A 21,740-nucleotide genomic window follows, 5' to 3' on the forward strand; every position below is an offset into this window, starting at 1 on the left:
GAAAAAAATCAGTCTCATGAGGTGAAATGACAAGTTGCAGTAATAACAAGATTATAAAACTTTTTATTGATCCCCTCTGAAGATGAATTTATAAAGCAAATTCCACACATATCTCAGGTTCACATATTTTTTTTACATAAAGTTATGGCACCATTACTTTCTATATTTTGACCAGAAAAAATATTCATGTGGCTGTGGCCATGGTTTTATTTATACAAATGATCAGGAAGTACGTGTCTTGAATAGACCCACTATAAAATACCAATTACACTATATCAACATTCCCCAAAACAGAATGAGCCAGGCCAGTAAGATGTTATTTGTATAAGCCAGTGATTTGGGGTGCAAGATAAAATATACATTCCACTGACATATTGTCTGAGACCAGTGTAAAACTCTGGCAGACAGCACAGTCATGGAAGCACAATTTGTTTCCCCTAAACAACTGATGGACAATGTTAAACCCAAGGGGAGAAGCTGAATATGAAAAACATATGAATGCATGGGTGAACTCCTCTGTGCCACAGCCATCTACTCTGTATCTTTGTCAGTGCCTGGCGATGTTTCTTTACCCTCCGACTCCGCGCGCCTGTCATTACATTTATCCCTGTTCTCTGCTAAGTGCTAATACATTTACATTTTTAGTGCTGCTCAGTAATAAAAGAGGTGGAGTGAGTGGAGGCCTTTTACCTTCACTAAAACAAACATCAATGAACTCCCCTCACCAAGGAGTCACTCCCCCACCAGTCCATCCACCCACCCACAGCTTGGCCGCTGCCCCACAGTGCAGGTCAACAGTGTTGCGGTTTGAGTCTCCTCAGTTGCACTCACAGTTCTCGCCCTCATTTCAAGGTTCACCCACAAAAGTCTGCCTCACACAGGAGGCTCCGCATTAGTATTTTGTCCAGTCTGGATTTTCTGCGAACACTGCCGTCACTTTAAGAATGTGGAAGAAACATTTCATAACCAGAAGTCATCAAATGAAGTCACAGGTTAAGCACACAGGCACAATATGGGAAAAGAGGGACTGAGGTTGGTTTCTATTGTCTCAGTGGGCTGACATGCTAGTCTTTGGGTGGGGTCTAATTTTCTGACTACACATTATAAACAGTCTCACTCAAGAATCCACTCTGCTGCATTTAAGAAATCATGAACCTGGAGACAACAATCAAGACATTGTCTTCGCTTCTCATATTTTGCTGTTTAGATGAGCCAAATCCACTGTCTTCATCAAAGCTGGATTTCATCAGTAATGGCAAACATGAGGGTGAAAATAAAAAAAAGCCATTTTAGCAGAGACAAAAACCATCACATAAGGAACAAAATAAATAAATAAAGAGAGCTGTGCAGGATTTGATTACTAAACAAACCACTGATAAAAATAGCAAAGCATTTTTCGAACACAGCCCAGTCGGTATCTACGTAAGTTATCTACACGTTTGTGCTGCATCTTTGTGATGCAACACTACAATACTGATCTCAGGTGAATGATCTTGAGAGGTATAACCAAGGCCAACCAGCCCTGATAAGATCTTAAACCTGACAACTAATGAATAAGGTAATAACAAGCTTACTTTAAGACAAGTGGTTATTGGATCGTTTGAAATAGAACAATTCACAGCTTTACAAAGCCCTTTCCTTGGATAGCTGGTAGGGCACATCAATATAGTTGAGGCATTTGGAACAATGAGTTGACTACATACTGTCTATGATCAGTGAGCAGGAAATGAGTACCAAAAATGTCTGTTCGTCGTCATTTCTTAATCCATTTAGAATTGACTGCTGTGGCTCCCACGTGTGGAAGAGGAACTCTGCACCTACGCTGAGTCTGACCTTTTTCCACAGTGGATACATTCTTTGTTTACATGTCACAGGGAAAGAGCAGAAAAGAAAACATACACAGGCCATTACTAAGGTGGTGGAGAAACGGTCAGCTGTGCATTTTCAACCCGGGGTACTGGCTGCTGCCTCCTGTAGTGAACTGTTCCCACATGGTTTCAGTTCCAGTTTATCACATACAGTGCTTTCAGTGCATTGAACAGCAGGTAATTTGGAATGGGTGACCAGAAGAAGAAGGCACAGAGGGGTGCTTCAGAAGTGTCCATGCGAAGGGAAATTGTGCATCTATACAGTTTACCAATAACACTGTGAACAGGATCTGGTGCAGTACATCATGTGTAACAGTAGTCTATATCTGGGATTCCCCCTTCTCTATAGCCACGGTTGGTGCCATGTCCTGCATTAGAAACATTGTTGGCACCTTTGTACAGGCCCGTGCCATTGGAGGGGAATATGGTATGAATGATGTAATCCTCTCGTAGTGGTTTAGGCTGCATTGGCTGGCAAGCCGCCATAGGCGTCATCTGGAACCCTGGGCCACGGATCTCCAAGATGGTATTATCTTTCTTGGTGCCTGACTCAATGTAATCGTCATAGTTTTTGCTTTTTCGCGCGCTGCTGCGAGTATAGTGGTCACGGGAACACAAATGCCCAGTCCTATGTCCATACCAACAGAAGATGCCAAATATAAGAGCCAAAGATACAATGGCAGTAGCCCCACCAATAATCCCTGCCAAGGGCAGCGCTGTCATTTGCCGTGAATCTTCATCCTCCTCCTCCTCCAACGGGCTGATGTCTGATGTTTCAGCTTTTGCGCACACCAGAGCTTCGTCAGAGTCAGCATCTCCAGAAATCGCTCCTTTGTTTTCTGAACTGGCAGGCAGGGGCACCATGCAGATGATGTAGCTCGAGCGTGGTTGCAATGATGTAAGCAGGTACTCTCGACGGTCCCCCCGGACCAGCGTCTCTGTGATTGATCCCATGGCATTCCCAGTGCCCAGTCGAAGCCAGCTCAGCCTGAAGGAGGAGCTGGGCTGGGCCACGCTCCAGGTAACACGGACGCTGTTGTGAGAGAGAGGCTTCACGTTGAGGGCCAGGCTCTTCCCCACACCACTGCTGCTAAGAGTGTAGTCTAAGCCAGAGTCAGGAAGCCCCAGTCCAGGTCGTTTTGAGCGAAGGGTGAAGAGAGAGCCCTGTGGAGGTGTGTGAGTGGTAGAGCTATCCACTCCGCCTCCACCCATTTTGTCTCTGGTTCCTGCTGTCCTCACCACCTCACATTCCTCCATCTCACTGGTCAGGTCTATCAAAGCCATGTCTCGCACTCTGTCAGGTCCATGGCAGGTGAGACCTCTGACGGTGATGGAGTTACCACGGGCATGGAGCCAGTCATACAACCAGCGCAGGTTACACCCACAGTGCCAAGGATTACCTCGTACCAGCAGCTGACCCAGGCTGTCCAGGTCTTTGAACAGCCCCCTTGGCAGGGTGGTTAGGTTGTTTCCCGACAGGTCCAGCCTCTGCAGCCTGCGCATGCCATCCAAGGAACCACGTGGCATGTGTGTGAGGGCATTGTCCTGTAGAGACAGGCGCTGCAGATGGGCACTAGGTAGGTTCACAGGTGGGGTCTGGAGGGAGTTACGGACTAGGGATAACTCAGTCAAATTGGAAAGACGGGAGAATGTGTCATCGGCGATGCGCTGGTTTGCCAAAAGGTTCCCATCCAGGACAAGACATCTAAGTGAGGTGAGGCCTCGGAAGGCGTGGGTTGGAATTGTGGAGATTCGGTTGTCATCCAGACGAAGTTCTTCAAGAGAGGCAGGGAGTCCTGAGGGGATGCTAGACAGATGGTTGCGTGAAAGAAAAAGCAGGCGTAACCGCGGGTTGTCAGCAAAGGCCTGATCCTCAATGCTGACAGTGGAAATAGAGTTATCATCCAAGTGGAGCTTCTCTAACAGGGGCATTCGAGCCAGCGCACTCCGAGGAATAGTGCGGATGTTGTTGTCCTGCAAATGCAGTTCACGCACGGATGGTGGCAGGTGCATGGGGAATTCATCCAGTTCATTGTCATAGAGGTAGACCACACGCACGGCAAGATGGCGCTCCAAGGAGGTGGGCAAGCCCGGGTTGTTTATGTGGTTGTTCTGAAGGTAGAGGACGGATGCAGAAGGAGGCAGTGAGGGGATGGAGTTCAGGCCACGATCATTGCAGTAAATGAAGTCCTCATCACACCTGCATACAGATGGGCATATCATGTCCCTGTCTCCAATGTACCCTTGTATCGTGGCTGCAGCAAAATGAAGCATGCCGGCATGTAGTGTCAAGCAAAGAAATAGCAGGAAGAGCCGAGCCCACAGTTTGGCCACTCTTGCAGGTGCCATTATGGTGAACATAAGCACTGTCTCTCTTTTCCAGTCTACGGTCAATCCTCAAATCCGTGATGTTAGCTGGAATCCTGTGACCTCCATCCTGAGAGAAAAAGAGAAATTACAGTCAGCACTGATGCACGAATGAATTAGTTAATGGTCACAGGTGATGAGACAATTAAGTGGATTTCAATGAAATTTAGGTCTCAACAATATTATAATCTAGGAACATGCTACAATTATCATATCTAAAGAGAACCGACAGAGGCATCTGGCTCTCAATAACACTATTTTTTTTTTCACAATTAATAATCATATCATCACAGAGATGTGTGCACATGGATTCCCATCACAGCTTCTGACAACATTCTGCCATCCACTCTAAGCCAAAAAGACACAAAGATTACCACACAGCCAGCAATAATTATGTTGAATTAGCAACAGCAATTCAAGATTACAGACAGTTATAAAACGAAAGTTCGGTGTGCACTGTACTGAATGCTCAAAGCAGAGCGAATATTTAGTCTTAGGAAAAGCAACTATGAAATTGACAAATCCAATCTTACATTAAAATTAAGCCTTGTGCACATGAAGTCTTGAGAATACTCTCCACTTCTAAATTATTTAAGAGATCTTGAGAGGCCCCATAACTCCATTAGGAGTTGCCAGCAGATGGCTGCATTAGCCAGACAGAGCTGAAGATACTTTTCATTACCAAGAAGGAACAACATGTTTTAGCTCAGAGCCACAGTCTTCAAGAGCTAAATTCTCATCAGGCAGTCAGGATGGAACTGGGCACCATAAAACTTCATAAAAACTTCTCCACAAATCTCATCTTCTTAATTTAGTCATATTGTATCAATAAAGTGCAATAAAACAGTAATGGAAAGACATAATCTGCCACAGAATGCAGATAATGTGACAACTAATTAACAACTTCATGCCACCACAATTATGCTGTGGGCGTGTACATGAGATGTACTCAGAACTTGATTGACATCATGATTTGTTATTGTCACTGATGAAGTGAGATGCCATAACAGCAAGTACAGTATTGACTATAGAGATTTGAAAACTGGCAAATTACAACACTCTGTCAGTGACAACTTGAGCCCATCGTAGTCTTCAATAACCACGGCCATTAGTCACACTGTTAAGGCCTGCACAGCAGCAAACATAGTCAGACTGTAGTATTGATTTCCTCACAAATCCAAAGTGATCTGCCATAGCCAGTCAGCTCTCATGCAGATTACAGGATTCCCAGGAGTGTAAGTTAGACGGCACGATAATTAACCAAATGAATGGCAACTCTGCCGGGAGTTGACTTTGTTGAACATATATTTGCAAACATTAATCTGTGTGTACTTATTCATTACCAAAATGCTGAACATTAGGAGAACAAACTTCACTGTCATTTCACTCGTTTTTAACTGTAATTTTACACTCCAACAGTTGCTCAGCCATGGCTGGACAGCGATCATTTAATGAAAAAGTAATTGCTGTCTATTATTTGTCGAATCAAATGTTTTAAAAATACCTCTTACAGGTGGAGGATTATATTTATTCTCCACTGAGAGTTCATGTGTGTGTGTAAACAATTCACTGTAATGTCAGATTTGATTTGGACTTCAAGGTCTAACTAAACACTTTTATTCTATAAGCATTAGACACTTCCACTTAAAGCAATGTGTGTGGTCTATAGCAATCTGTAAAGCCTTTAAACTTATTTTTTCTAATTAATATAAAACGGAGAACAAGCATTGAAGGAGTTTAGAAAAATTTAGAAAACAATGTTTGCAGGGCAAGATAGCATATCACATGGGAAAATGGATGTCTGAGGTCGAGGTTGGCTGAAAGCAATATATATTTTGGCTGCAGCAGAATGTGTCACACAGAAAAGTGTAATTTTTAAAGCATTGGAAAGTTTGAACTTTTAAAGAAAAAAACAAGTTCAAAACCAAAATGTTCTTATAGATCAGCTGTCTTCAGTGAAGAATAGAAACACGTTTGTAATAGATTCACATTTTTTTGTACTTCAAAGCATTTTCTGTTTCATCCCATTCGATTCTGATGTTGGTCATATATTTGTTTATCTACAACCCTGACACACAAGATTATTAAAGAAATATATACATAAAATCTTTATCAATCATACTGACAGTCTGTTCTCTACAATTTTGAAGTCTTTGGACTTCAAAATAACAGTGTATATAAAAAAATAAATCCATAATAATGCTGTCCATAGCAATGCCACCATTTGTTATGCATTATTTTGCAAGTTAAATCATTACTTTATATTTCTTGATATTGTTTGTCACCATTGGCTAAATCATTTCCCAACTCAGAGCTCAGTGATCATGAAATTCAGGCAGATCTAAAGTGAGAGTAACATCTGTGTGTCCCCAGCTGCACAAAATTTTCACATTCACTCTTAAGTAACTAAAACCCTCCATTCCCCTTTTGTGCCCTCTTCCACTTCAATCCTCCAGACACACTGAAGTGGTGTCAGTGCACTTTAAGTGGAACCAGGAGAGTAAAATAATTTATACAATTCAAAGAGCTCACGTTTTGTCTTTAAGCAGTTAGATATTGATTCGCTGTACGACTAAGAAGACTATACCATGAATCCCGCTGTAAGGGTTTTGTGTGCGCACATGTGTGCGTGAGGCTGAGTAGTGCTAAAGAATGAATGACTTTTGAATCCCAGGAGCTTCAGCAGTGAGTCTCTTGAACGCTGGAGTATTTGGGTCAGCCCTTTAAAAACAAGAGAGATGTGGTGTGAGATTGAAATGGTGTAGAGAGCCAGAGGGATTAATAGAGCATATTGAGCTGTTATTCTCCGGATTAAGCAGGTGCTACAAAGAATGGCAGAGAAATATTTCTTTTCTTTCCTTTTTTTTTTTGCCTTATGGTTGCTCATTTTTCTTGCTCTGTTAGAGAATGATATAAAAGCACATGGCTGCTCTTGTTGTTTGTGCGTGTGACTGTTTCTCCCTAGAAAGCACTGTGTGTTTGTCTATCCATGCACGATCAAATTGCAAACATTAACCCATATGTGGGCAATCTATATGGTTGCAGTCTACATTTCGGTTAAATGTAGAGGGGAGTCAAGCAGGCATGTGGGGTAATGTGTAAGCCAGACAGCCAGCCGCCTCAGGCAGACTACAGTACACACAACAACCCCCAATCTAATACTGGAACCCAAGACTGGATCGATTTACATAAAAAAACAGGGAGGGAGAGAGCGAGAGTGACAGAAAGCAGCTTTGAGCAAGACCTTTGAATCCCATCTCCCCATTAAGACCCCCACAGAGGGATAGGACAGAGAAATCTGGAAAACCGGATTTTGGATGACCGAAGGGGCTGCTGATGTATCAGGAAATCCATTTTACTGACGGCAGGAAAAGATAATAGCGGCCCACAGCTTATCTTACATGCCATGTCCATGGATCATATTTTAGATTTACAGATTGGACTTGTGGAAAGGATGACGCAAAACATGATGGTCATGGTGATGACAGACATAAATCGAGCTATCTGAGACAGAAGAAAATACAAGGCCAGAAAAGCACAGCCTATGGATTTTGGATAATCATAGAGGTTGTTGGAGCCACAAAGAGGTTGAGACTGTGCCTTTGAAATAATGTACGATAATCTGCAAGCTATTAAAACACAGAGCTATGAAGTGGAATTTAATCCCTAAAAAGCATCAAATAAGACTCCAACATGCAACACAGGAGAGGAAAAAAGCAAAACAACAGATAAGAAAAAAACATAAATATTTTATTCTCCACAGTTTGCATATGCAAAATCAAGATTTTTATTGTGACTTTTATGTAAAATAAACAGACACTACTGTCATCATCATGATGTTCAAGTGTTCTGAATAAAGCCATTTACATATTTTCAAACCAAACAAGTCCCATTTGTGGCTCATAAATAAAATTAGAATTAGAATTTTATTTTGACGTATCGACGCAGTACAGTCCTTTTAAATCTCTTATCATCTTCTCTTCTCTGAAAACATGCTATGTGAATGTGCTATAGAGGCAGAATGAACAACATGTTAAAGGCTAAGTAAGGATGGATGGATTTGACTCCACACTAACTCACTTTTTTTGAAGAGTGATCGGATTTGCACTAAGCAGTTTCTCATCTCAGCTGTTGACACAAAGACCCCGGATATGTGACATCCATATTTTTTTGTCATATAGTCTATATTAACACTTAAGTGAAAAAGACCTGTATTTTCTGTCGTGATATGAGATGATTGAATTCCACTAAGAGCATAAATTCTTCAACTGCATGTATGAACAACAAAAATTAAACACATCATACATGTGAAGCTGGATGCAGATCCAAGACATTTAACTAAAAGTTGGCCGTTTCAACGCACGTATTCAGCCTTATGTTAATGACAATGCACTTTCAGAGACCCAGCATGTGTGCACTCAATTTGCCATATAAATGAAAGACAAGGGATAATGAAATGAAACAAAGAGCACAATACAAATGAATATTGGAGTCACAGTTTATGGTAAATGTTGCTTTGAAAGCCTGCTGTAGTGAAGTACTAGACATAGTACAGCATGTATGACGTGTTTCATATGATTCACAGTTGTGGAGTCATCTTTGTTAGCTGGTGGGTATGCAGCTCACAGGGCCGTGAAGTGACTTGATATATAGCACTGTAACATGTTTTATCTTTACAGCGCTATAATATGTTGTCTGTCGTGCCACCGGTCTCTTTCTCTGTCCTCTCCACTGCAGCTGCTGCTGCCAGTGAATTCTTTTGGCCCAGTGTTTCTTTCTAAAGACAGCCAGATTCCAGGTAAATCCTTTCAGCATTAACAAAAGGACCACAGCTCCTCACAGCGCTATGCTCCTGCATTGTGTGCAAAAGTAAGAACAAATCTTACATGATGCTCACTGGGTTTTGGGAGGGTTACGTTTAAAATGTGCTCAAAATGCACATGCTAACCCTGATCAATAGTGTAATGCAGCAAGTTTCTCAAGGGTATTACAGTTATAGAATGAGTCATCTTTGCTGAACTGAACTGCATATGGTTATCGCTTTACAAAAACATGTTTGGCTAAATGATAGTTGTTGAGCAATCAAAAAAAACAACAACAAAAAAAAAAACAGTTAGCTTTTTAGCCACATTAGCAACATGGCTCAGTAAAATATATCAACAACGGTCAGATCACAATTTCAATTTGTTCAATTCATTGGTTTGTGGCTAAATACCTGTGAAAAAGAAATCAAATTGGTAATCAGGTGTAATTTGTCTGTATTGCTAATTAGCAAATGTTTCACTAAGATAGTGAAAATCGTAATCACTATCTTAACATACTAACATCAGCATTTAGTTCAAGACACTGCTGTGCCAAAGTACAGCCCTGCAGAAAATGGTTGATGACTCTTATTTTTGTTATATTAACCTCAATGACTAGATGACAGTGGTTAGAGCTTAACTGATGATACCCTGCACCAGATCAGTGTTTCACCAAAGTGTTTCACCAGTCACAGTCAGGGAGGGCTCCACTCTGTCACTCTTTTTAGTTTAAGTTCAGGTCAAGTGTTTTTGTTTTCTCTACCCGACAGTGATGGACATTTCACTTTAAAAATAAAGTTAACATTCTTTTATCTTTTTCCATTTATGTTATTTGGTATGCATTTATGTCCTGACTTCAGCTTCTGGCATCAGAGACCAGAGGGGAGCTGGTCAAATCGTACCCAGATTGTAAGTGTGTTAGCATGTTGATGATAGCGTTTAGCTCACAGCACTGCTGTCCTGAATACAGCCTCACAGAGCTGCTAGCATGGCTGTAGACTCGTAGTCGTGTTTAAAATCAATTTATACATTGAAACTGATTTTAAAAAGGGCATTTCTGATATGATATTAAATGACTGTAATATTCTCAAGCAAGCTTTCCCTGTCTTTGTTAATTAATTAATGAAAAACACAACTAACCCACCCACCTCTGGATTTTATCTATGAAGCAATAAAGAAAAGCTCTAGATATTTAATTGGAGATTTGCTGTTCTGCCACACTGGTGGATGATACAATGAAATAGCACAAGCTTGGCAGACTCGCTGGTAAATAAACTTTAGATGTGTCAGTCTGTGTCAGTGGTCATAACACAGTCTTTGATCAATGCATAGCCGGCTTCTGAAATCATTTGCACTGCCTTTAATGCTGCAGTTTTTTCCAGTAATGTTGGTGTTACATAAAATAGAGGAAGCAGTTTATTCTCAAGAAGGGTCTAACTTCTGGGTTTTGAGAAAACACACTTGATCATTTCAAATGGGACTTATAAAGGCAAATTTATCTTCTGCCTTTAAGTCAAGGAGTAGAGCTGTGGTTGTCACGCTTCAGCTAGAGCTCTGATTGGATTTTTGTATTTGTGAGAAAAGGCGAGAGGGGGGTTGGTTAGCTTAATTGGTTAAATTTGAATTCAAGCCTGACAAGTTGCAATATAAATACAGGACTGTGGGAGGCCCAAGCACCAGAGTCACAAGACAACACTGTGTTTTCATGCTGGAAATTAACCTCCACATCTAAGAAACAACAGAGGAAAAACAAAAATATAACGTCAGAGGAAAACCTCTGCATCCCTGACACCTTTACAGGGCTGTCAGGTTATGTATGGCAGCCATATTGGAAACCAAACAGCTATAAACAACTGAGCAGACCTTTAAACTCTCACCACTATGAGACACACTGTATGTGCGTTTGAGCGTAAGCATTTCACTGATCATCTGTGTTATAACAAATCTGATTTCACACAGCAACAGTGGCACAGGTACACTGCAACTATTAAAGACTGAGAGGCCCTAATCTTTTATCCTTCAACTTATTTAATTTTATTTTATTTATAGTCATTAATTAAACATTTTTTTTTTAGCAATACATTGAAAGTATTCCTGGCTGTTCTTGTTTGATGCATTTAATGAATCAAATGTTGAAGTAGCCCTTTTATTTGTTTATTCAAAAATAAATGATGCAAGTTTGTATTATTTGTTTTCTGTACCTAGATGAAAATGATGATATGTTAACATTAAAAAGAAAGTTAACATGCTTTGCTCTTTTTCAATTAACTTAGGTTTCTGGAAGGCAGCTATCAGTGATGATTATAATCACAATAAAGGAATTTATCTTTTGTTTCCAACCAACATCATGATGGTTATTTTTCTAGTTAAAGAGCAATATTACAAGGCTTTCACATGTACAGATTTTCAGAGTAAAGCTTGATTTATAGTTACATGTTGAAGAGCGAGACCTTATCGGTCACCACATGGGCCGACCACAATTCTGTCTCCTAGAAATTACATTTATGAAATAGTTTTCCCAATAACATGGCAATAACTAATGTAATAACTTCATTATGTTCAGACTCAACTTTTTGAGAGCCCGTCAGTGGTTCAGGGAACAAAAGCACTTTGGCCATTAAAATTGTAATAATGCTGCAGTCACTACAAGTGGATATTGTACTGTAAGATCGGGTTTTTTTAAAAATGTATTAATTAATTAAAAAAATAGATTGTCAGTGAACATCTGACTGATGCCTTCAGTATCAATATTTTTTCAACTTGCCAATTAGAATTAATAACATTTCCTCATCCTGTTAAAAGAAAATTGAATCTGGTGTCAATGACATTTCCTTCAAAATAAATATGCTGGTGCAAACTAATTGTATGTAAACATAACCACAGGGCCAAGCTAAGATTTGGGAACAATGGCACCATTACATACTTCATCATAGTTGTTAGGAGAAAACTGATAAGTTGATTTTTCATCTGTAACATGTCCAACTCAGTTAGTCACAGTTCTTAGCAAGTTAGTTCTCAACAGATTTTAAGGTATTGGTATCAAGATCTTTTTAATGTTGACATAAACTACTAAAACTTCAGCTGAAATTCTCAGCTACTGTTTGTAGCTCTTCTGTCAATATTCTTGGATGCAATTCATTTTATCCTAGGCCATCATTTCAAAATAAAATTAACATCCTACCCCAAATCCACCAAAATAAAACAAGCAGAAAATAATAAATAACTCTATCATTTCCATGTTTGGTCACTTTCCATCAGATGTTTTTGCCATGATCGCAGCCTGTTGTCCCCAGTCTTTAATCGTCATATTCTCATCTACACCCTCCATCACAGTTCACACATTAAATCTGACGCTGTACTTTCAAAGCAGCGTTTGTGCAGATCTTCATGCACGCAGCCATGATTTCTGAGGGCTCCATTTCAACCTGCACTGATTTAACAAAAGCAGATCAGTGTTGCAGTTGGAGGAAACACAATTTTCTCCTTGCTCTCTCTGTCACAGTTTCTCCACTCATGCATGTGGCTTATGGGAACAATGAGGCGGCTGACTGAGACCCAGTTCTCTTCTGCGTCCTCATTGTGCCTCCCTTTATGTGTCGTGTCATCCTTTCATTTTTGCCCTCCCTGTCATCTGTTTGTGTTTCATTTCATTCAAAGGTGTCTTGTTGTAAATTGTCTATGTCAACAGAATTTCATAATGTTTTAGCTGTTGTTTTTTAAATATATAGTTTATTCCTAAGCATTCAATCTATAGCAGCTTCTTATTTTCTCCCTCTATCTTTGTTTAATCCCATTTTAAACAGTCTTTATATCATCCAATTAGAAATCTTAATGAAAACAGAAGACATACTTGCTTTTCCTTTGATTACAATAATCAATGTTAGTAAATACCATTCAGTTAAAATGAAATCCACTTTTGTCTGATAAAATCTTGTCTAAAGGAAAATTACAGCAGCAATGCAACTTAAAAAATTAAACGTGGAGCCATTAAATGAATCTAATTTTAGTAAATGTGAGGAAATGAATCCTTATGTGATTGAATTGTAGCCTTGGTTTAAAAGGCGCTGGTGTATGCATGCACTAATGAAGTAAGTATTATCTTGAGTTACTGTTTATCTTTCACCATAAGAGGAATCACAGTGGATAAATAGATACAGGCCGCCCCCGGCTCAGAAAAGTGTACACTTGACTTTGACTCCTCAGTGTGTGTGGGCTTCTGCTGCATGAAATACCAGCTGTAGGAGTGTTTGCATCTTGAGCAAAAGTTGCTTTGAATCCCAAGACAGCTCACACAGTCGTCCAAAACTCTCCTCTCTCTTACGACAACATGGCCTCATGTTCACCCCTGAAATCTGGTCAGACTGGGTTCAAAACACAAAAGGACATTTTGTACTTTTCCTGATTTAGAGGATAAATCTATGACAGTGATATATTGCAATATTATTTTTCAAATGTAATTGCTCAAACAGAATCATGTCACATTGGAAATATTGTACAAGACGAAAAATCATTCCCTTGTGAACCATGGGTGTTGAAACAAAACAAACTGAGGCATTTGTGATGTCTCGAGATACAGTCCACCTCCAAGCACTGACCGATATCAGCCAGTTAGTATATTTCGTTAATGGGTGCTGGCTTTTAGAGCAACCTTTACTGATTGCTTTCTTTGGCCTCCTGCCCAAAAGGAGAAAATGAGGGGGATAATCGAGCTTTATTGCTCACTGTTTAACCATTGATAAGTGTTAGTTTGTTTAATGGCTTCTTTTATCTCTTATTTAATTACTGCCACCACTTGAGAGGGAGGTACAGTTTATAACTGTCAATGTTTAGGTGAACCAGAGTAGATTTTTTTTTTTTTTTTTCATAAAAATGCTAAAAGTATGAAAAAAAATTTAGGCCCACAAACGGTTTTCATACATTCAAGCAATAGTTACTTCACATTTTTTGCATTTTATCGAGTTGGGTCTGTTTTAGGCTGATGCTTTTATAATTACATTAAATTCACATAAGATTGAGTTAAAATAGCTCAGGTTCAGGCCTCACATTTATTACCATCACACCACTAAACCTCCATTTCTCTGAAAAATAATTACTCACTGATCTTCGAAAAACCCAGAAGGTTGTTAAACAGCAGCTTAGTGTTGTCTGAAGGTCTAGAAAGACTAAAAATACTCTTCTAGCCACATGGGTGAAAAATATTATGTTAAAAACAGATTTTGCAATTGTACTCTCTAGTCATGTCTTTGCTCTTTTTGTAAAACATGAGCAAAATATTAACATGTTATTTTTGCATGAAAATTTGACCGTTAATAAAATTTTGAATCCTGGTCCATGTTGTTCAAATTGAACAAGGAGATATGTAATTTCCAATTACCATCTTTGTTTGGATTGGGAAAAAGAGACACAGATCAGGAAATGGTTCACAAATCCCTTTTTTTCATCACACAGAGGACAGAATATTTTTCAATCTGGTTGGACAGAAGAGTCTTTGAAGATGGCAGATGTTTATCGATGTCCCAGGTTTGTTAAAGGTGTCCATATATTTATTTTTCAGAGAAATCAATGCAAAGACTCCAATGTAATAGTGCGAAATGGAGCTGTCGGGTTACAATAGCTCAAGGAGACATGAAGCACAGGTAAGGATCAGTCAGTGACAAATTCAAATGCAAAGGAAAATACTTTGATTGTACTATGGTTTGATCACACGGTAAACAATAGAGCAAGGGATATAAACTGCTCTAATGTTTCTAATAAATAGAGTAAATCAAGAAAAACCTCATCATTAGCTTACTTCTTGAAGTGGGGCTGACAGGGGAGGAGGTCCTGCAGCACCATTGGCACTGTCCTTCCTCACACGATCCCTTCAGACTCTGTCTTCTCCGGCTCTTGTCGACATGTGGTCTGTAAACTCTGATGCTGGAGGTGGTGCGTAGGGGTGTGTTGAGAAACAACTTTCTTCTGTGCTTTTATGCTCAGCTTCGATGAAGATTAGTCGTCACCTCTGGCTTCAGATTTATTCTCTGCGGAGAAACAGAGTGACCGAAAAAAATCAATAACTCAATGGCAAAATTTCTGATGAAAGTGTAATGGCATTATATATCCTTCTGCATGACTCGCTGACGGTCATGTGTGTTGTTACTGCATGTGATGTACAGTATTTCATCTTCATCACTCTTCTTAATCCTCTCTTGGTTAAAGGATTAAGTGATTTATTCTTCACTGATCAAACTTTTGATTGCGTTTATCCCAAATAAATCAGGAGTGCAGCTGCAATGACTTTGACTCCATTTAGTCAAAAACACTTTAAAAAGAAAAAAAAACTGGCTGAACTTTCTCTTAAAGTGGTTTTAACGCCAATTATAAAACTATAAAGTCAGCAAGCTTTTGAACCTCGGTACTTTCCTCTTGATTTTCCATCAAATCTAATGCAGTATTCCCTTCCACTAAGCCGATGATTGCATCACCGTGATAATCATGAGGTTGTAAAATCAAAGTAAGTTCAAAGAAAGTGTTCAAAGCAAGTTATCAATCTCAGCTAAAATGTTCAAATGCGTTGACGTGAAAGTTTTCCACCAAAGAGACCTTACTCCAAGTCTTTGCTGCTAAATTCCTTCTCCTCCTCCTCCTCAACCTCCCTCACACCTGCCCTCACAGGGTTTTGTCACATACTTGGAAAAGAAAATGATTAATGACATCTGAAGTTCCCAACCACCAGCCATCTCACTTGTTTTCCCAGATGAGGCTCTGCAACTCTGCCAGCAGCCCCCTCCGCCCCGATCGCACTGTCTTTCCTTCACATCGATGCTGATCAGGTCTCCTTCTCACCGCTTACATCGACTGCTTTGTGACATGAGACAGCACGCCATCTTCCTTCGAGTCAGTTCAGCTTACTCCTCTTGTCAGGAAACCAAGCCTCATCTGATCAGACATCTAGAACTACAGAGCAGTATTGCTCCTTTAACATTTGTTTTTCTTAAATTCTTGAGCGTGCCACCTCGAATAAGCTCTGCAAAACTCTCTTCCACAATAACCAAAATAGAAAGGTCAGTGTTGTCTTTTTAAGCCAGCTTCCCTGACAGCTCGTCTCAAAATACTTGTCATTGTAGGTTCATGCTAAATTAGGATTAACAGCATTGATCATACAAGTTTTGAGTAAAAACATAACCAACATTTTCTGTGTCATTAAACGTAGGTTGCTTACCAATTGAAAACATAAAACATTATTGAAGAATATCATATCTGCCATAAGTATAGTCAAAGTCTGACACTGTGGGCCCCCTCTCACATAATTCTGACAATTGCGCCCCCTCCCACTGCCCCCCTGCCAAGGTGGTGCCATTAAAAGTATGCCAAATTAGCTACTAGCACCTGCTGTTTGCTATGCACCCATGGATGTATGGACAACTATCTCTGGATTACTTTGATACTGAAGAAAACTTAAAAACATAACAATTATCAGGCAAGTTCTGGAGTTATAAAGAGCGTCTTTTTTTCTATGATTTCCACACAGAATTATGGACGTTCCTTTGATGCACATCAAAGATTATGGTATCGTCGTGAAGTGTAAGCTATACTAAATCTCAAAATATATGTATCAGAGCCGTGTGTCCTGACTTGACTGAGTTACGACTCTGAGAATGAAGGTGAGTTTTCACACTAATTGTGTTGATGCAGTGCTTAAAGTACCATAATTGCCTCCATGAGCTGTGTGTCACGGCTCCTGTTGCTCCAACTGTCGACTGTGTTGATACACAGGCCACACTACAATAACCAACTTGTTTTCAGCACCTGTTCCCTTTCACCTCACACAGTATCTTTGTCTCACACCTCTCCCTCTGTGCTACCCCTGCAGCTCTCCCGCCCCCCGCGGCTTGTGAGGGGTCCCTCACAGTTTGAAAACATCTGATGTCCACAAACACTTAACATCGATGTTAATTGTGAATGAAAATGAAAGTTTGGAGTTAGGAATATAATCTTACCATTAAACTGGAACTGAAACAAATGCAGCAGTTTCCAAATATCTACATGTTGGACACACAGTCCACCTTGGCTGTGATTTAATTCCAGTGTACCATCAGTTATACGGCAGGGTTATGATTAAACAATTTTCCATGCTAGGTGTCAGAGCAGCATACTGAGTCAAATCAACCTGACACACAGAGACAATAAGAGAATCTGCTTGGCATGGTACTCATGCTCGACTTCTGTACCAGCTAAAAAAGAAGGATTTTACAGTTTCTTCTATCTGTGATGGCTAGAAAACAGACACAAATAAAGACACCAACAGTTTTATTATCACAATAACTGTCATAATTTGCCCTGGCCATAAGGGGGGCACCTCGAAGTTATTACCACTAAGCAAACAGAGTGGCATATTGTTGGAATAGACAGCCGAGGCAGTGATGGTGAAGCCAGATATACAACGGAGCTCAACTTATTTTATTGCATTTCCTAATGTGCGGGTTATTTTGTTGAAATTAGAAGTAATTGCTTAAAAAAAAAAACTGGAGACAAGTCTTATTGTTGTCTACAAATCCACACAGCAATCAGATTCTGGAGAATCGCTGTTGAAAAAGCTGCTCCCTGTGAAGTCAGACGTGGCCTATCCAGCCAGGGGTCACTGCTTTTAGAAAATAAAACCTGGTGTTTCAGGTATCATCAGTCTGCATCTCCTCTCCAAGGACGTCCAACAGGGCAAAACCCTCTTCTTTCTCTGAACTAAACCTCTTGGCTCCGTCACCACGTCCCATAATTCTTCCGATCACTGCCATGACACTTAATTGACCTTTTGACTCCCAGCCCTGACGCTCAGGTTGGGTTGCATATCTCTAATTTTCAAGCTGAAATCTCCAGTTGGGCTCCTGCCAAACACCTCCTGATTGACCTTGACAAGACTGAGCTGCTGTTCTCCTCTCAGAAATCCTGCCTTTAACAAGAGCCGTCAATCACAATGACACAGGTGCAGTTGCTCCGGTCCAGACCGACGTTTAGTTTGATCTCTTGACAACCAACTGCTACAGCTGCTACTGCAGATTTGCTCTGTGTAAAATCTGCTGACTCAGACCCAGTTGCTTGTATAAACACTCTTTGTCTCCCATCTGGACTGCTGCAGCTCCGATCTGGCTGAGTAACCTGAAAATAACTGTAACAAGACAGTTGTCAAACTGAACTTCAGCTTATACTTGTTCGCCCTTACTTTAATAGGTAATGCACTCTCTGCAGGTTTGATTGTTTGGATGTACAGTCCTAATCTCATCATCAATATCACATTAACCATCTCAGACTCTAAATACTGGCTTCACTGGACAGCCCGGTAACTGAGTGGTTGGGGTCCATACCACATGGCCACAAATGCCCTAAGTGCCGGGTTCGACTCCCAGCCAGCCAGACTGTTTGCTGAATATCATTCCCCTGCTCTTCGTCCCTGTGCCTCCTGTCTGTCTTCACTGTCCTATCGAATAAAGGAATAAAAATGCCCCAAAAATAACTTAAAATAAACAAAAAAAATTCACATTTCAGAATTCAGCAACAGGAATCAACAAAACAGCAACCTTCCCAAAATGCCTCTGCAAATATTTGCCTTTGTAGTATTTCCCTGCAACTTTATCTCCTTTTTGAAGAGTAGTTCATTTTGGGAAATGCACTGCTTTCATGTTGAGAGTTAGATGAGAAGATCGATACCATTCTCATATCTCTGCAGTAAATATGAAGCTTCAACCAGCACCTGGTTAGATTAGCTTCGCATTAGAAGCTAAACTGCCTCTGTCTACAGTTAAATATACATTTAACAACACCTCTAAAACATCTTGTTTGTTTGTTTAAACCATACACCAACAGAAACGTAAAAGGGGCTTTGGACTGTATAGAAAGGCAGAATTAATTTCCCAGTAAACCGTGATGTAAAAAGTGAACTGATAAAAAAAAAAAAAAGGTATTACCACATGCTACCGTTCAGTAAGGTCCTTTATTTTATTTTATTATTTATTATTTTATTTTACAAGTTGCTCTTTAACGTATAGTCATGAGATGTCAGATGAGATGTTTTCTCAGTGTAATTTAAGAAAGTAAGCAAATAAGTGTACTTCTATTTATTAAAGTCACATGTGCAGGTTTGTGTAAATCTCGCCGTGGAAACGTCTCTTCTAAATATCATGCGTCCACGTTAATTTTCAGGCTTTGTTTTATTTCTCTGTTGCTTTAGTGCATCTTTAAGTTACTGCTTCCATGTGGGTACAGATAAAAGATTCAAATGAGTGTGTTTAAATAGTTTATATCTCACTGTGGCTTAATAGTGATAGACACCAAAGGTGCAGAACCTGAGGCTGAAATAATCTCACACACACACACACACACACACACACACACACACACACACGCTACTCTCACACACAGATACCCTGCTATGTGATCAGACTTTCAATGCAGCTGCACATAGTGTCTATTCACTGACAGGGAGGTGGCGGGGAGCAGTGTAGCCTGGGATGACAAAGATGACAGATAATTGAGACAAAATGCGCTAAGTGAGATGATTTCACATGAGCAGTTAGCTCAGACCTTTCTTTATCATCGTCTTGAAGTTGTTCTCGCTCTTTCCCATTCAGTGCTTTGCTATTTCACTTTTTCCTTTGAGGCCCATCTCAATGACAACTGAAAGAGCATTCTCTCTTCCCTCGTTAACTGAGGAGTGCATCAGTCCTAATAAGAAAGCTTTTACACGGTTAATTAAGAGACACTGTAATGCAGTATGTAATGCTCAATTTACTCTATCTCATTCTCCCCCTCGTCCTCTTTAATTTCATTCAGAATCAATCTGTCCGACTCTCCTTTTTTTCCGCTATTATGTGGACTTTTCTACATCAAAGCCTGCTTCTGTCCTTATAACTGTCCAATTTGCTTGTACCCGCTCCATTTTGAGTCTCTCCAGTAGTTTCCTCTTCCGCTGTGCCGGCCATTTCTTTTAATTCTCAGCCTTGATGTTGTTAATTCTGGGCCGGGGAGAGAGAAGGAAAGGGAGAGGACAGAAAAAAATGGATATAGGAAAATAAATGAGCTGTTTGGGAGAGATATTAAGATGATAAAATGCTGGAAATAGGGGGCAGCATTCACCATAACACAAATACTGGCAGGGGCTGAGCTGCAAGGACTTGCCAGGGAAACTAATTCAAACATGGAGGGAATATAGAGTGGAGTGGAAAAAGGAAGCTGGGAAAATAGAGTGGGACAGTGTTGAAGCGAAAGTGGATGAGTAAATAGATCAACCACACTTTAAAGGACAAAGAAGGTAAAGAAGAGGAGTGGACATCAGGAGAGGAAAACAAACACAGCGGACACTCAGGAGAGCGAGCGAGCTGAGGTTGCCGTTTTAAAGGTCCGCAGGTTTGAACATTAATTAAAAGTTACCCACTGATGAATTGCCCTGTGATGAATTGTTTCCCTTACCATAAAAACTGTGTATCCCGGAGGGATAGAGGCAGGGCACTAAATCTGTCATCCATGTTTTTCATGCTCTCTGCTTTTGACAGTAATGAGTGAGGCCAGTATGATTGGCTGTTCAGCGGCTGATTAAAAGTAGTTTCTTCTAATACAAGGATTTGCTTTGACATTTCCCACACAGGAAACCAAATGGATTCATAACAGTGATGAAAGTGATACAGTAATTATTTTCATTAGCAATTCATCATTTCAGACGTTGTTTAGATTAAGGAGTAAATCACCTCATCTTTAAAACAGTTCCAAAAAATTAGAAAAACCACCATCGCATGTTCAAGAGCTCAAAGTGTTAAAGCAGATACAGATTATATTTTTATATTAACAATGTATCAGTTGACAATGTGAAAATTATGCGTCAACATGATGAATAGTGATGAACCTACAGGGAATTATCACCTGAATCTGCAGCCGCCCTCAGCTTTACAGAGCTCTGCAGTAAGTTTCAGCTGATTGTTTAACTGCCTTCAACTTTACTGTTCAGGTTCACACACACCGCTCTCAAAAAACTCTAAAAAGCCAGTGTCCGCTACCTGCTCAGCACCAAACAGCAGACAGATACAGTTAGTGACGAGCTGACAGTGAACACAGTGGAGCATTTAGCAGGTGAAGAGCCAGATATTTCCCTAAGGAGGTGATGGAGACCAAAAACAGAGCTAAAAGGGAGTGAATACTGGACCACAAACATGATCACTGATCAATGATAATTGCTCCAGAACTACAAGATGTGTAAATAAGCAGCTGTTTGATAACAAGTTCACTGTATCAATTTAAAAGGTGATACGTCAATGTTGTATTCACAGTTCGCTTCCTCTTCCCCAGAAAAACCAAAAAAGCAGTTATTACTGGTCCACGTGAAACAACACTTTGTTTTCCTTATTTGTATTAAAAATATTGTGAACTTTTACATTTGGTTTTATCTTTGGTGGGGAGATTTTTTGTTGGATGGCCAAATTAAACAGTTGTGTCTGTACACTGCTGTGTGTCTCTTTTTTTCTCATTGATATGCACACATGTGCACACACATAAAGAGAGCGAGAGACTAACTGTGAAAAGTTTACTTTATTGAATATGTATTGTGTCTGAAACTGGACTTGTACCATGACTCTTTTGATGATATTTTACATTTTGAAATGAAAATAAATCTGAAACAAAAATTCTTAAAATTGACATGTGACAGATTTTTAAGAAAATGTTACAAGAAAGTAAATACTAG

General features: G+C 40.0%; 1 protein-coding gene across 2 annotated transcripts in view; it reads right to left on the reverse strand.

The window, feature by feature from the left end:
* Window positions 1-27: 27 nt before the first annotated feature.
* Window positions 28-21,740, reverse strand: part of flrt1a (fibronectin leucine rich transmembrane protein 1a) — a 40,564-nt gene continuing 18,851 nt past the window's right edge. For both annotated transcript variants that reach the window (XM_071461344.1, XM_071461342.1), the window contains exons 2-3: window positions 14,829-15,057; window positions 28-4,305 (exon numbers count right to left, since the gene is read on the reverse strand). In XM_071461344.1, coding sequence (XP_071317445.1) covers window positions 2,172-4,229 — 2,058 coding nt within the window. In that variant the 5' untranslated portion in view covers window positions 4,230-4,305; window positions 14,829-15,057 and the 3' untranslated portion in view covers window positions 28-2,171. The remainder of the gene's footprint in view (window positions 4,306-14,828; window positions 15,058-21,740) is intronic.

Source organism: Trachinotus anak, unplaced genomic scaffold (genome assembly GCF_046630095.1).
Source record: "Trachinotus anak isolate AG129_WGS33_773 ecotype Australia unplaced genomic scaffold, CSIRO_AGI_Tana_v1 ptg000024l, whole genome shotgun sequence".
NCBI classification, from domain to species: Eukaryota; Metazoa; Chordata; class Actinopteri; order Carangiformes; family Carangidae; genus Trachinotus; species Trachinotus anak.